Source organism: Acartia tonsa, chromosome 9 (assembly GCF_053477335.1).
Source record: "Acartia tonsa isolate MP-2025a chromosome 9, ASM5347733v1, whole genome shotgun sequence".
In the NCBI taxonomy this organism is placed as follows: Eukaryota; Metazoa; Arthropoda; class Copepoda; order Calanoida; family Acartiidae; genus Acartia; species Acartia tonsa.
The window spans coordinates 24063431-24081262 of NC_137268.1; the positions used below are offsets into that span (position 1 = coordinate 24063431).

General features: G+C 28.6%; 2 protein-coding genes across 2 annotated transcripts in view; both read left to right on the plus strand.

The window, feature by feature from the left end:
* Positions 1-1010: 1010 nt before the first annotated feature.
* The window catches only part of LOC145327453 (activating signal cointegrator 1-like), a 130755-nt gene continuing 113933 nt past the window's right edge, over positions 1011-17832 (plus strand). The window contains exon 1 of the mRNA XM_080171002.1: positions 1011-1034. The gene's annotated coding sequence lies outside the window, so the exon portion shown is untranslated. The remainder of the gene's footprint in view (positions 1035-17832) is intronic.
* LOC145327783 (uncharacterized) lies at positions 11794-14270 on the plus strand. The gene is made up of 2 exons (XM_080171339.1): positions 11794-12585; positions 12966-14270. Exon 2 carries the CDS (start codon positions 12968-12970, stop codon positions 14243-14245), a length of 1278 nt encoding a protein of 425 aa, XP_080027465.1. The 5' UTR covers positions 11794-12585; positions 12966-12967; the 3' UTR covers positions 14246-14270.

Sequence of the window (17832 nt, forward strand, 5' to 3'; positions counted from 1 at the left end):
TAGAGGCCCTAGAGAATGCTAGTATATTTGTGGCCATTGGTCGCGGCCCTAGGGGGACACTCGCACCGGTTGACACTCTAGAGGCCCTAGAGCACACCGGAACATGGGAACCTCTATAGTTGTACCTCTCTTTAAGGATGCTTGATAAGAAATATTAAGTTGTATAATACATGCTGAATTAGATTTTGGGACACTGATTAGTACAGCTCTGTAGCTTAATAGCTTGGATTCTAGGAGTAAGGGTACGGTAGCGCATCAAGTTGTACTTGTATAAGCCGGCTATGCAGTTTACTCTGAGTTTCTATTGTTATAAGAAAAGCAAAATACATCTGGTAGCTTGCTAGAGTTTAATTAAGCATTGGATAAATCTTTATTTATTTATTCTTGGAAAATCTAGCTTTATTTAATATTCTCACAAATTATAGCTTATAAGTACTTCATAACATAATTTTAATCTAAGTTTAAAGTATTGAATTGAACTGCTTTTCTTTGGCAAAGTTGAATTGTTTATCACATCTATCACTTGAATCAATTTAGTCTAACCAGCTAAATGTTGTAAACTTTGACAATATTGCGTTTAACTTATTCGGTTTGGTAGCTAAGTTTATGCTTTGTCATATGAGTTGGAGATTGGCTTCAACTTGGTTGGTATTTTCTTCTTGATCTGAAACTTGGCATGTTTTATTAGAATTGGGAGAAAACATATCATTTGGTGCAACATCGGGTTGTTCAATATTTTTTTTTGGTGTAGAGGGGGGTGCATATTAGTTTGTTTTTTACATCAAAAAAAAAACTAAAGCTGAACAGGTTTTACATTATACAGAGATTCAGAAGGTTATAAGTGCAAGTGCAAAGTAATACAACTAAAAAGTGAAGTGAAAATTTTTACATATATAATTTTTTCAATAGTGAATAAGTTAATTTGTAAGAACATACAAATTAAATTAGAGTGAAGTCTCTGCATTAACTTTTATTTTTTTTAGAAATTGGTAAGAATATATCTGAAAAATTATTGCTTGATTCACTTCTACAAGAGATATATTCTTTGCTTCATCATAGTACCAGACAGGTGGTAAGATAAATAAAAAGGAGTGTAGATAGATTCTTTTTGCATTACTGTACCAAAAGAAATTTTTGGGAAGAATCTTCTAATAAGTTTTATATCAATTATAAAAATTTTATATATTTCCATTTTTAAGTCCGCAAGTTTAGAGATAGATTCTTTTTGCATTATTGTACCAAAAAAAATTTTTGGGAGGAATCTTAAAATAAGTTCTGATATCAGTTAGAGTAATTTTACATTTGTATAATAAGTCTGCAGCAAGTTTTGAGTTAAAGGTTTCTTTTTGCATTATTGTACCAAAGAAAAATTGGGAGGAATCCTTTAAGAAGTTTTATATCAACTAGACTAGCTTCTTTAATAAGCTTTAATAAGAAGTTTTATATCAGTTAGACTAACTTCTATAATTGTATCTCAAATTTTAAAATCTCAAGTTTAAAATTTAGTATCTCAAGTTTAATTAAAAAGAAATTTTAGCCAGCAAAATTAATTTTTATTTTTGTATCTCAAGTTTAATAATTTCATTAACATCTATATTTTTTATTACTTTATTAATTTTTGACCCTACAATTTTTAAACCAATAGTGGTTTTAGTCAGTCATATCTTAACATCTATTAAGGATCTTTTTATACTTATTCAAAATGAAATCACTAAGAAAACGTAGTAAAAGTAGGGAAAAAGATATTGACTATTTGAGAAATATGTCAAGTCTTATTAAGTCCGATGGACAAGGGGACTTAGAAAGTTTACCAATCTCTTCTCAGGATTTAGTAGAAGATGAAACTAGCCCTGAGTTTAATATTACTGAAAGAGTTATGTCTAGAAATGCAGAAGACATAGACTTAGTCAATGATATGAATGATACTGTTGAGATACTAAAGCAAGATATTAAGTTTAATAATACTATTGATAATAACTTAGGCCGTATATTGCTTGAATTAACTGCTCAAATAAATGATTTGAATTTCAGGCTTACTAACTTGAAAAACGCGACTCAAAAAATCCGCTGGATTATTTTCAGATTTTATAAAAACTAAACCTAAATTTGGATAATCATGTTCTATTTTAACTCCCCAATTATTAATTTTAGTATGGCTGTCTTTAACATCTTGATTATACAGATAATAAAGACATTTATTATCACAAGCTAATAATAATTCATCAGAATTAACCATTTTTCTAGTTGCTTGTAATGAACCTAAAATTGCATACAATTCTAGTTGCATAATATTAGTTTTTCTCATTTCTTCAGGAATTACTTTTGAGTGATATAAAATTATTTCAAAAGAACCCTTATGTTTACCTATATTATATTCTGAGTGCTTATTTAAAATTGTAGGCCTAACAATAAGATTCGAATTTTTCTCATACAATAAAAAGAAAAAAGGAGGTTTGTTTTTATCATTATTAAATCTTATAAGTTTTTTACCATTGAATTTATTTGTTGCATTAATAAGAGTTACAGGCCTATGTAGTACATTTGAAAGTGCGCTAAAAATGTGTAATCCTGTATCTATTTTAAGTACACCCTTTTTAATGTCCTCTAAATATAATTTCATACTTAGTTTATTACCTTTATGTTCAGTATCCAGAATATGGTTATACATAATATGTTCTCTAATATGTTTTTGTAGGTCAAAACAAATACTCTCAAATTTTGTTACACAATTTTGAAGTTCCAACATAAGTTTTAAACATACGGATAAAGAGATCTTAAAGTGTTCTTGATACCCCAAGGTATCATCATCCAAATATTCATACTCAGGTGGATAATTACTCTCAAGATTTATTAAATAATCCTTGATTGTTTGGTTATCTTTTTTAAGAGGAACTGGTTTCACTGGTAATTTTAAATCAAAAATAATTCTATGGGTAGGATCGTCTAAATATATGTAAGATGGAACAAAGTTTTTTGAAAATTTTGCTGGTACTATTTGTGCTAAAACGCAAGAGTATTGACTATACTTTTCACTTGCAGCATCAGTAAAAAGTATTTTAGGTACACCTGGTAAACATATTTTTTGAGAATAAACAACTTTGAGTCTCAAAGGCTGTTTTTAGCGACAATGCCGGTTTATTTAGTTCTAATAAAACAATACGAATTTTAGCTCTTTTAGGGTGTCAGTTTATTTATTCATCAAGTTTTTCTGGAATGTCACATGGAGCAGCGGAAAGTTATGTGGGTTTAGTTAAAAGAATAATGAAAAAAGTATTATCTAATCAACCTAATTTTAATTGGACATTTTTACCATCTATAATAGCTCAATTGCATAATTCCAGTCGTATAACAAAAACCGGTTTTACACCTAATCAATTAGTATTTGGCACAGAGTCTCATTTAAGTAAATGTTTCCTAGATAATCCTTTAGTGCCAAAATTTCACCCTATAATTTCTCGTAGTGTAAAAACATTTGAATCACAACAATTAAGTTTAACAAAAAATCTAGATTCCGTGAGACATTTCATAACAAAGGAAAGAGATAATAGACTTGACAAAGCCAATAGAAATAAGGTTACTAGATCATTCCAAGTAGGAGATGTAATTTTTGTAAAGGATATGAGTAAAATATTGGGTACTACACAACCTCTTAAAACATATTATCATCCTCAACCTTTTGTTATTGTAAAAGTAAATCCAGTTTCAGCCTGGATATCTAGAATTGTTGATGAATTGACCATAATTAGGCCATTTAATCATTTCAAAAAGTATATACCTTTTTCTGATGAATTTAAGGATTTACCTAAAGAAATAAAAGAAATTGCTCAACAGCAACCTATAAATCTAACCACTGAAGAAATTAAGAAATTAATTTCATCAGCACCTTTAAATTTTGAATTATTCAAAAATGATGAAAAATTGGATAAATTGACTATTGATTCAATAAATGAGTTTGACAAACCTAAACCTGAAAATTTAATTTCAGATAGTGAAATAAAGGACCAAATTTTAAATGATGATATTGATGAGACTTCAATGCCTATAACAAGAAGTAAATTACAAGGAATAATAAAACAAAAGCAAAAAGATCATGAAAAGTCTGGAGAAACACCAAAACAAATAACGTTTGACTTACACACAGACGAACAAAAAGTATAAAGTAGGTTCATTACTTTTAAGTCTAATTTAATTAAATTTTTGTCCAAAATTTTAATTTTATAATTTTAAGTAATAATAAAGGTTTTAATTAGTGTAATAAGAAGATAAAATACATTGTATGATATCTAAAATATTTAGTTCTATTAAAGTAAAATAAAATTTAAAATTTTTGTTGATCACTCTATTTGTGGTATATCTATTAAACACAAACCAGAGATGAACAATGACAAGTGTCAATTTCTTATTTTAAACTTCCTATAGATTACTTCATGCTTTAAATATAATTATTTTTACTATACGAGCAACAATATAACAGCAAACAACATTTTTGGCTTAAAAAAAAATTCTTTTTCATCATGAAGAACATCATATTTTTGGCTATTTTCATAACATTTTCATGTTCAGAAGATGTGATAGATTTTTTCTATCATGAAAAAATAAACCGAGATAAATACCTAGACTCGACTAAATCGGTGGTAAAGATTATTTTTGACTACAACCAAAATATGAAGGATGTAAACACACTCTTCCGAACATCTTTTAATGATTTAAAAACTGAACTAAATACTAATAATGCTGAAATTGAAGCAAAAGGTTCAAATATAGCTATTAGTCTGAATAAACTTCTTGTACTTACAAATAGATATGATCAATTATCAAAAGAAATTGATATAATAATTTCGCATATGACAGCTCTAGATCAACAAATTAACTCAGATTTCGAAGTAAATTATATAATAGATGAAAATAAACAATCTTTTCATTTGGATAATTTTAAGATGCATCAAAAATATTTAAAGGAAGCTTTTCAACCTATACCTTCCATAACTGAAGCAATGAAAAAAGATAATACTTTTATTAGAGGGGTAGATCTTACATTTAATAATCTCTATATTCCTGCAAGAATTTTAATAAGTTTTCTGGAAAATTGGATTGTAACTTTCAAATATTGTTTCCAAGGGGTTGTAACAAATGATCTTAGAAGAAAATTGACTCCTGAAAATAAACACTCTGACTTAGTAAATATCAATTTTATAGGATCAGGTCTGGTTGATAGTAAACCAACATTCTATTTAGAATTAAATATTTTATCAAACAAAATTAAATATAATTCTTTGATTGCGATACCATACTCGGGAATTTCTTTGGATGCTTATTATTACTACAATACAGAAAATCAAAAGATTGCTAAATTTATCACTGAGGATGAAAAACAATTAGGACTAAATGAAGCTATAACTTTTTGTTTGAAACATATAAATGATAAGAAATTTGACCTTATTATTCAATATTGTCTGTTTATTAGCAATACAAAATTATTTCAAATAACAAACGAGGGAATTTTGCTTTTTAAACATGATGATAAAATAGGTAAAGCATTTGTGTTAGGGCTTCAAAAGGATTTAAATAGTTCAAATTACCCGGTACATATTATGTTTAATGGGAAATTGGAATTTAATCTACCTCACAAAGGAGATGTGGTAATAGAAAGACAATCTAATTTTAAAGTAATTTCTTCCTCGTTAACATCTGATCAAAGACATCTATTGGAATTAAAAGTTAATAATACCAGAAGTAATCTGGAACAAGCTACAATTATTAAACATATAAGTAACTACTTCAAAAATTCATATTATCAGATATTCATTAATATTTTTGTGTTTACCTCAATAGCGTTTTTGGGAGTTGGATCCAAGGAATTATATGAAAAAATTAAAGCACATTACAAGCCTCGAAATAGCTCTAAAAAACTTATAATAAACAGATTGGAAACAATACCTTTGAGATCTAGAAGTAGACGTTAAAATTTAAGCAATGTTATAGTTGAACAGTAGTTCTAAGTATCAGTTTTAAAAGTAAATTTTACAATATTTTTTTGGGGGGGGGTGACAACTTTTAGTTAAAACAATGTTTTAACCATTTGTTATTCTCCTTCCAGTAGAATTCTTCTGCCAGTCGATAACCTAAAAAGCAAATTATCTATTCGGAAATATAAAATATAATTAAAAAAAAAACCAGTTGAATCAAAATAGGTAATCTAACAAGGTGAAAATATCTCATCCTTATGTATTTAAAATATCCAAAGTAAAGTGTATCTCATTCCAATGCATTTAAAATATTCAAAGTAAGGTGTATCTCATCCCTATACATGGAAACATCTGTTATTATTAACTAGTTTTAAGCGTTTTCGGATTTTCGATTAAAAGTTTTCTTTCAGAAAATATTGAGTAACTTTAAAACTAATATCATATGTGTTTTCAACATTGTAATAGAATTTTAAAGACCGAGCTCGATTAAAGAGAGACTACAAATAAAAACTTTTCTTTGTTTCAATCATATTTTGGTTTTAATATATAAGGCGGAAAAATTATTTAAGCAGTTATGTCTAGAACAAACTTTTGTCGGTGAAACATAAAACTTTAAGTGATTAAAGAATGAAGAGATTTTCTGGTAGGCTTTATTTTATAATATCATTTAAATTTTCAATAAATTTTATAAGATAGAGTATATAGCTTACATTAGATAGGATCTTATGTTTTAGGAAGGAGTCTAGAACTAGATATATGTAATACAAAATTGTAGAACTATTGCCTTAAGTTTTGTCATAATTTTTACATAGTGAAATTTTTTGAAATATTATTAAGATTCCTTTAATTTTTTTTCCTAATTAAAAGATTTTAGATTTACGTTCGAAATTGTAGATTCCTAAGTAAAATTAGAAAAATATTTTAATGTAATATTCCCTATGATCTTCAACAAATTAAAGAGCAATATAGGAAAGTTTATTTCATTTAAATTTAACAAAGCCAGTTTTTTCTTTCCAAATATAATAACTGTTGAGTTTTAGTTGAAAACATAAAAAGAATTTTATCTAAGTAATTATTAAAGTAAAATTTAAACTTTAAATAAATAGATAAATATAGAGGACCTTTAAGCATCTTAATTAAACTCTTATATGTTGAGGCAATGAAAGTATAAATTCTAGTGTTTCTTTAAGCAGTACAATTTTGGAACCCAAGTATATTCCCTCTAAAAATGGCAAAAAGAATACCTAACAAAAAGAATGACATTATCTATAGGTTAAATACACCAGGTTGTAAAGACCTTTAGTTAAATAAAATTGTTCACATATCTCGAAAATGAAAATCAACTATATAATAATCATTAAATTGATTAGCTGTAGTAGAATATCTACACCTACTTAAGATTGAATACACCTAGGTTGTAAAGATCTTAACAAATGCTACAAGAAAGAGAGAGGACAATACTTTAAAAACTAAATTCTAGTGTAAGAGAAATATTAGTTTGAACTTAAATGCCTCCCCAAAAGAAAGTTTAATTAAGTTTATTGGAATAAGACTTTATATATTGAGTTTGTTAGATTAAGATTAGGTTAAGATATATTAGGATATAAAAGGGTAATTAAAGTAGAATTGAAGTATAAAAAAAAATTTTTTTGAATATTTATAGTAGAGAAATTTTATCAAGAAGCAAGATTTTATAAACATATTTATCCAATTAGCAGGCTTAACTTAATTCTTTAATTATCTAGACTAGGACTTTTCCTATAAACAAGATGTATATTAAAAGATTATTACATAAATAACATTTTTTGTAAAAAAAAACTTGAAGTTATATCGAAAGCTTGAACCGAAATATTTAGTTATAAGTTTTGCGTTAATTAAAAAAAATAATAAGTTTTTACCACTGAGAAAGTCAAATATTTGTTAAATCACGTTTTAAAAACAACACTGTATTTAAGTTAAGTTTGAATATTATTTACAATTTTTGAAAGATTTAGTTTAAGTTTAAAACAAAAGGTTATTTACAATTTTTAAAGTATAAATTTGAGTAAAAAATATATAAGGTAGCTTATCAAAATTGAATTTTCTGAGGTAGTTAAAAAAAATATAGTTATTATTTAGGCCAAAAACTTTAAAACAAAATATTATTCATAAATTACATTAGTTTATAATTTTATCACTGTTTTTATAAGAATTTGATGGAAGAATTTCGAAATTTTGAAATCTTTATTATACATGCCAAATTATATAAGAAAATAGAATAATAAGTATTTAAACTTTGAGATCTTAGTTTGCTTACTATCACGAAAAGACACGAGGTAGTTTATTATGTTTGAATTATTGAGGTAGTTAAAAAAAAATAATATTTATCACTTAAGCCAGAAACTTTAAACCGAAATGTTTAGTTACAATTTATGAAGAATTTCTTTTGATTTAAAAAAAACTTTTTTTTTCACTAATTTTATGAGATTTTTGGTGGTGAAATTTAGAGAATTTTGAATTTGTATATTTTATCACAATTTTTATCACAGATTAAGTCCAAAAGTTGAAAGTCCGAAAAAAAAGTCCGAAAGCAGAGTTTTTTTTACCAGTTATTTAGAGAATTTTGAATTTGTATATTTTATCACAATTTTTATCACAGATTAAGTCCAAAAGTTGAAAGTCCGAAAAAAAAAGTCCGAAAGCAGAGTTTTTACCAGTTATGTATATTGGGGTTTGGAACCATCTGAAACAAAATTAAAATTGATTAGCATTTATTTACTGTAATAAGGAATTAATTTTTAGAAAAAACTTTAAGATGTGCAGACTAAAGAACTATAAACTTATAGTTAGACATAACTCCTCTAATTTAAGGGACAGGGATGAAATTATAGTTAGAGCTTCCAATAGAGATTTACGACTCATGGAAGAAATTTTATTATGGCTTATTCAACAAACCCGATTAATATTAATGCAGAAAATTAATAGCTTTAAGAATAAGGAAAAAAGTAAACATTGCATTAGAAAAAATAAGCAAACTGATGATTTAAATAAGTCAACAACATTTTTTGAATACATTGAAGTTAATATGCGTTTAGCCAAGCAAGTACAGAGGGCAATGCTTCTTAACGTAGTTAAAACTTTAATGAAAAACTTTAAAAACCTAAAAACAATACTAGCTTTACCAAATAATTTGTTAGAAGAATAATAGGTGAAAAGTTTAATTTTAAAATACTGTAAAACTTTTATAAAATTTGTAATTACACATATAGTAAGCTAGGTACTGTAGTTAAGATTTGTTTTATAAGGAAAACTTTTCTTACTCTATTCACGGGCAGCAAGAAAGGGTTTCTTGACTGTTCCAGTTCAGCCGCTAGACGAGTCTATAAATAAAAATTTTTATTAGGTAGGAATTTATGTTTTTAATATCTGAAAGTATACATGATCAGAAAAAAAAAGTCAGTATATATTATAGAAAGGGTATTTAAGATTTGATGAGTTTAAAGTAAATTAGAAGGAAGTAAATTAAATCAGTTGAATTAAGGAAATTTAATTATCAAAAACCTAGTATAAAATTTTAGTATATTAAAGTTACAGAAGCGAAGTAAAACTTAATGAATTAGGTAGCTAATAATTAGTTTAATACACCTATAAATAATTAGCAGGGATTCTATGCAATCAAATAAAAATAGCCTACTGTCTATCAAAGTTTATTTAAGTTTAGAATGACTTTTATAAAAGTAAAAATAAAAATTTCTTTCAGAAGATATAAAAGCTTTATTTGATATACCTCTAGATTTATCTCAGGGGGTTGGGGCAGCATTTCTATTGCCTGACTTGTCCGAGGGGATTGGTGATGGTGACGCAACTCTAGATTCTCGTCTCGTTCGGGATCTAAAATATAAAAAGACTATTAACTAAATTATATTAAATGATTATTAAAGAATATTTACATCCCTGTAACATCACTTATAGCGAATATTGGGTTTTAAACAGATGTGAATACCATAAACTAAATAAAAATCTAATTATAATCTATACTACTATACTCATATTTTTTATAATTGTCATTAACATATTAGAAAGGAGATAAAAAAAAACTTTACCTGGTTGGGAAATATTTTGTCTTCTCTTCTTAAAACATAGTCTCAATACCGCCGCCGTTCTAAAAAAAATGACAGCTGTAATTACTTCAGATGCTAGTATCAAAAAACCTACCAGGGCTACAAAGCTATCTGTAGGTCTGGACTTTTATAGTCCTGGATTAATAAAGATTTTACCAAGAAATTGCGTCAAAATAGATCTGCGTTTCCAAATTAAACCACCCGAAAGTCATTTTACTATGCTTAGGGAGCGATCAAGTTTAAGTTTAAAAAATATAATATGCACTGGTGGGATCATAGATCCTGATTATTTGGGTAATGTTTATTTCATACTTCATAACTTATCAGGGAAAACATATGTCATCCAAAAGGGTGAAAAAATAGGTCAAATGATATTTCTAAAAAGCTGTTATCCAAAAATATTAACCATACGCAGTTTTGGGGCAGAGAATGCAAATAAGCAAATGTCAGAATTAAAATATTTAAGAGAGGAAAGGGGATCTAAGGGATTTGGTTCTAGTAATGAAATAGAGGGGGAGAATAAAATAATAAACTTACCCGAGAGCCAAAAGTCCAAGGGCAACAGCAGCAAGGAATAATTTATCGGTCGTAGCCTCATTGCGTTCTTCTTGCAGAAGAGTATTAAGAATTGTTTTAATCTTATTTAAAATCATCTGGGAACTTCCATCCGGAATACTCATTGTTGAAAAAAAATCTGAAATTATAAATTTTTACAGTATTAGGTAAGTAAATCTAAACTCAATAATTATAGGTATTAATTTATCTATTGATATTATTAGTAAAGATATATAGGTAAGCATAATCTATACTAATGTTTGTGTTTATTAGTTTAAGCATTGATAATATTAGTAGAGAGATAATAGTGTTTAAAGAACATTTTTTTTGGGATAATATACAACTGTATAGTAGGGGGATTCGCCTTGTTAAAACATAGGTTGGCAATTTTTTATAGTTCTTACAGGGCTTAATTGTTTTGTTGACACTACTGTAAAAAAAACTTATTAGCAGTTGGTACTTTTCAGTTACACAAGAGATGAAAATCTAAACTGTAATAGAAAGTATGAATTTAGTTTATCTCAAGAACAATAGGAAACACTAAGTAAACTTTAAACTGAAAAAGATTTCTGCAGATTATTCACAACAGAGTCAGGAGGGATAGTAGACAAATTGGGGCCAAAATTAGTAGTATTAAAATATTTGGTAGGATCAAGGTTTTTCTGGGTAGCACGATGAACTCTTGAGTTAGCCGTTTGACTCTGCTGGGAACGCCGTTTAATCTTTTTAGTACACTTTTGACCTACGAATAAAAAATCAATTAACAACAAAAATAATAAGTTTTCTTTTAAATTTAACCGTTCTAGTAAATACGCAATAGAAATTAAGAATGCCACTGATAATTATGAAGTTTGAAAAATGAAAATCGCGAAACCTATACACGAAGACGACATTATGAATAAGGAAATTTAATTAAAGTAAAAGAAAATATAACAAAAGCAAAATAAACCAAATTAAAGTCTAAAAATAATAACTATTGGTTTAATTTTATTTTTTCCATCTTATTCTTACAATTTTTTGGACACACGCGATCAATATTGGCCATTTTAAAAATTGAAATTTGATCTTTTTGATAATAGTATCATAAATATATATAATCTATATAGACTAACAGACTATAAAATCGTTCGCACCTAATAAAAAAGTCTGCAAATTAATTTCATAAAATAGCATAAAATAAAATCTTACCCAATGCAAGCAAAGCAAGTAATATTAGGATAAGAAATAGGGCCACTAGAATTGTACCACCAATAACCAAAATGGAGAAATAACCTGGGCTAAAAAAAAATACATTTTATTAAAAATGATAGGTAAACAATTTTTTTCTTTTAAAATTTACCTGCTGATTATTTCATAAATTGACTGATAGGAATTCTTGGCAGCCAAACCATAATCACGGTGGATAGATTTGTTATAGGCAGGACTCGGTTTTGGGGTAAAACTGGGAATATTTGGTAAACTATAAGTTTTTGTAGTAAAGTTTCCAACCTGGGTTTGAGGACCAGATTTAAGTTTTCGCTTATTTGTAACTTTACCACTGAGTTTAGGAGAAGGTAGTTTAGTGGTAGGAACTTTTGGTAGATAAGTGGTTAGAGGATCCAATTTCACTTCTTTAAAAGGAGTTGAAACCATTTCTTGGGTCCTAAAATTTTTTCGAATTTCAGGCTCAGAAAGTTCCTCAGAATCTGCCTCCAAGACCCGGAGAGAGGAGGAGGTGGAGGTAGACATAGAGATAATTGAGGGACCGGAACCTGAAGTAATCATCGTGGTGGACGGAGATGAGACCATTCTTGATGATGGAGGCGAAGTTGTGGACGTTGGCAACGGAGAAGACAGCGTTGCTACATCAGATTCTAAAGTGGTTGCTGAGGATAAGAGTGACCCTACTGAAAGCAAAGAAGCTGATGAGGTTGGTGAGAATGCAGAGGATGGAGCAGTTGTTGAAGCCTCAGATGTGACTGAAGGTAACTTTGAGTTATCAGTAGATAGATGTGTAGCAAGCTGGTTTAGAGTTTCTTGCAATAGAACTGGTTTTTATAAAGTAGATTCCAAGAAAGGAATGTCAGGGGAAGATGGAAAAGTAGTAAAGTAGTCAGAGGAAAAATCAACATAGGAGGAATCACTAATATTCAACGCATCTTTAACAGATAGATTGGGTTGTGTAGTGTAAAGCATCACTTTCTCATCATGCACATCATTTTCATAACTGAAGTCAATAAGCCAATTTCTTAAAAGTGGCATCATGGAGAAAACACCCTAAAAACACTTTACTATAATGAAGTTGTTTTAAGACTAAAGGAACATATTATCTAACAACAGGGTGACCAAAAAATATTTTATTTAGACATGGAGGTCTGTACACCTGCAGCAACAAATGGTCATCATGTTGTCAACAAGGAGAATGGTCAGGGAGAATCAGAGAACAAGGAGGTTAGTGAAAATTCGTATGAAGTAGCTGAGGATTTTGACGACTTCGAAATTCTAGAGGAGTTTGATAGTCCAAGATTGAATAGAAAAACCTTCCCTGTCCTCATCAGCGATAATTGTAATACGTCTTTTTCCACTCCAGCCGAGAAAAATCTTCTTGAAAGAAAGATTCAGAATAGGCGGGCTCTTTACTCACCTTTTTACTTCTCACTCCCCTTTTCTGAGAAATCAACACTGTCAGAAATCACAAACACGTCATTGATTTTTAAAGCAAGTTATTCTCTAACACCTTATTTAGCTTGTACACAAAAGTTCAATTATAAGTTGACAGACATAGATAGTGAAACATTGTTCAAACACAATCTCTACTACGATAAAATTGCTGTACTCACAGGGGCAGTTGAAAAAAGAGCAGCTATACTTTCTTGCATGCTCAGAATTGACGAAAATAATGTTGAACTCAATCTTCTCAGTAGGTTTAGGGAAACTTGGGGAATCCATAGAGTTCAACAGGCAAGCATAAGTAGCGGGGGTTTTAGGCCAGCATTACAAAGCATGACTAAGAGGTATATCCATCTCTTTGCTCAACCACCCCCACCCCACTATTGTTTCTTTTATGCTAAAGATAGTGAAAGTAATCAATTAATAATTAGACAGCACTATAGAAGCAGTTATTACCAGAAGTTGTATGAGACTAAGACAAACCTGATCCAAGTGTATGGTTGTCCTACAACAATACCCAGCTCCCAATATATTTGCCTTGGAGCACAAGATCAGGAGATTCTTGACTCATGTACCTTCGTGGATAAGGTCTATGGGATTGTACCAGTGGACAATCCTAGAGACTTGAATGTGCTTCTTAGTCAAGGGGAAGAGTTATATCTCGTGGACTCTGGGTACATGAGTGCCCAGTGTCTCAAATTGTATGGGTATTTCCCTGAGGACATTTTTTGGATGCCCCATACAAGGGACGAGATTCGCTCAAAGATTAGAGCTAAATTCTCAGGGGAGGGAAAAATGAACGTTGATAGGTTTCTGGATTTATCTCTGGTCAATATCAGAAATTTGTTCAGTGACTCAGGATTCAACTTACTTTTTGTCTCTCTTCCAAGTGGAAGTATCCTGAGACTGACTCCTGCTCTAATTTTTACCCTTGTTTTGAAACATAGACAAAATGATTTCACCCTCGTCAATTGAAAATTTTTTTTTGTTTTTTATGCATAGAGGGAAGGATGATTTACTTTTATTAAAAAATACACAAAAAAAATCAATTTGACTAACGTCCAGTAAATTAAATAAAAAAAGTTCTAAAAAATTAAAAAAAAAAACATAAAAAGAATTGTAGTTTTAAAATAAAAAAAAAACCAAGTATTAGTATATTTTGAGTTTCCCACAGAAAGTGCAGTTTTTGCTACAATTTAACAAGAGCAAAAACTAGGATTGCACAACAATTCAAAGTTATATAATTGTGTTTTATATCTAGAATATTCTAGACTTTTTGTAGGAAACAAAAGTATAGTTTTTGTACTGTGATTCAATAATTTCATCATTATTTTGTATTATGTAATTGTATATAGATACTAGAATGTTCTTAGAAACACTTTAATTATATAAGCAAAAACCAATGAATAAGTTTTTGTCATACATAAAAAGCTAATATTGCATCATGTGAAAGTTTCCAGAATCTTCTTTATTATATGACAAAAACTGATGTATAAGTTTTTATTAGGCTTTTTAATACATAAACAGCTAGTATTGCATCATGTGTAAATTTCTAGAAACTTCTTTATTATATGACAAAAACTGATGTTTTGTTATACTTTTTATTGCACAAAAAAGCTAGGATTGCATCAGATTATGCCATTAACTAAATTCTAGAACATTCTAAGATCTCAGTATAAATAGAGCAGCAAAGTATCTGGTTTTCAGTGGACTTTGCACACCCACTCACTCGTAACCTTTTATTTAACCTCTGTATCTCTTAATGTTTAACCTATCTAATGTGTTTATCTGTATACTATCTCTTTTCTTAACCATTCTGTTAGTTTTTATAAGAATAGTGTTTATTTTTATGTGTATCAATTTTTCATTTATCTTAATTTCTGTTTTACTCTTATTGAGATTTATAGAAATTTTACAAGTTCCCTGTTGGGACTTGTAAAAATCTAATGAAGCTTAAAACTAGAGAAATAGTCTAAGTTCTGAAAAATCATATACTTATGCTGCTAAAAAAAAATCTATCTTTAGCAAATTTATCTAAGTTTAACTATTATATCTTTGGACTTGTAAATTTACAAAACATAATGAAGTTTGATGATTATTTTTCAAAGTATTTGGATAACAAACAATTACATGTCAAGTGTAAAGAAAATCTTAAAGAATCAAATATTATAAGTTTAAAGTTTACTTTCTTATTAAGAACTTATGGTTTACACTTTGCAAATCCAAAGATATGTTTTAACTGTCATAAAACATATTTAACCTTACATAAAATAATTGAAAATAACTTAAAAAACATTATTATACTTATGTTAGAATACAATACTAAACTATGATACTCACATTTAATCAACAATAAAGTATAAACAATAAACACTTAGTACATTTTTCACTTTGGTATATATTGAATAATTTGAACTTGAAGTTGTGAGACAACAGTTCTTTATTGCACAAAAGTTAATAAATAATAGGAGATCCTCGCGTGGAAGTGTTTACAACACTTAGGTCTTTGTATTAATTTTGCCATTACTTAAGCAGTTTAAGAGTAAAAGTAAAACTAATTTAAAAACTTAACTTATAAGCATATCATAACTTACTAAAGGACCTTTGCCTCTATATTATCTTGGTAAATGTTTATTATTTAAATATTCTTTATCTAATAGACTTTTTCTTAGAAAGCAAAATAATTACTAATTTAAAGCTTGTTAGAAAGTCCTAGTACCTTTGGAAGCGATTAGTAAAGAGCGGAGTTATTCCTGCGGAGGGAATAGCGTGATTAGTGATTATGTATATAGTTGATATTCATTAGGTTATGATAGTCTACATGTACAACTTATTAAAGGACCTTTGCTACTATATTGTCTAAATATAAAGTAACTTCAAAAATACTTTGATGATTCCTTTTATTTAGAAATTCAAAGTAGTTGCTAATATCAAAGCTTGTTAGAAAGCCCTAGTACCTTTGGAAAACATTAGTAAAGAGTGGAGTTCTTTCCTCCAACTTGATTAGGAATTATTCAAGTGCAAAAATAGAATCATTCTTAGTTGAGGGTTAGGAATCAACGTGGTTAGCAATTACATATATAGTAGATACAAATATTTTGAGTTTTGCAAAATTACTAGAGATTAAAGGACAGCTATCTGTAGGCGTTTGGAGCTTTAGGGACTGAAACGCACGACACAAATGCAATTGAGAGCCTTGTGTACAAGCAATTGCAACTAGATGACACTCTAGAGGCCCTAGAGAATGCTAGTATATTTGTGGCCATTGGTCGCGGCCCTAGGGGGACACTCGCACCGGTTGACACTCTAGAGGCCCTAGAGCACACCGGAACATGGGAACCTCTATAGTTGTACCTCTCTTTAAGGATGCTTGATAAGAAATATTAAGTTGTATAATACATGCTGAATTAGATTTTGGGACACTGATTAGTACAGCTCTGTAGCTTAATAGCTTGGATTCTAGGAGTAAGGGTACGGTAGCGCATCAAGTTGTACTTGTATAAGCCGGCTATGCAGTTTACTCTGAGTTTCTATTGTTATAAGAAAAGCAAAATACATCTGGTAGCTTGCTAGAGTTTAATTAAGCATTGGATAAATCTTTATTTATTTATTCTTGGAAAATCTAGCTTTATTTAATATTCTCACAAATTATAGCTTATAAGTACTTCATAACATAATTTTAATCTAAGTTTAAAGTATTGAATTGAACTGCTTTTCTTTGGCAAAGTTGAATTGTTTATCACATCTATCACTTGAATCAATTTAGTCTAACCAGCTAAATGTTGTAAACTTTGACAATATTGCGTTTAACTTATTCGGTTTGGTAGCTAAGTTTATGCTTTGTCATATGAGTTGGAGATTGGCTTCAACTTGGTTGGTATTTTCTTCTTGATCTGAAACTTGGCATGTTTTATTAGAATTGGGAGAAAACATATCAATGAAGCTATATTTTGTAAAAAATACACATTTCAAAGTTGAATTATCACAAGATTATTAATATTTTAAAAACTACATAGTTGAATAGGAAAAATAATTTTTCCTATTCAAATGCAGTTAGTGGAATTATCTTTATACAGGGAGGAATTAAACATTGGACTGTAATTTTAGCTGGTCTCGCAACCTTTGTTAAACCTTTGATTTTCTGAATTTAGGTTTGTCTTAACGCATAACATAATGTTTATACAGAAATTTTAGAATCATGTTGATTCATTTCAAATTTTCTTTAACTATTATGTAAAATCTTAAATTATAACAAGTGTATGTAATCATAATCTTAAGTTGTATAAATAATTATCATATTAAATTTCATTAATTAGAGATTGGAAAACAATTATGAATACCTAGGTATTTAGAGAAAACTCATAACATAACTTTTTTATTAAATTAAAAATAAGACCTTTGCTATAAGAAAATTTTTCCAAATTCCCAAAAGTCTAACATATAAATTAGAGGTTGTTTCAAAGTCTGATGTTTTTTCACTAGACTGATATTGTCCATCGATGACAAAGTAATCTTTGATAACCAAAAAAAACAAAAATTATATTTTGAATTTAAGGATTGAT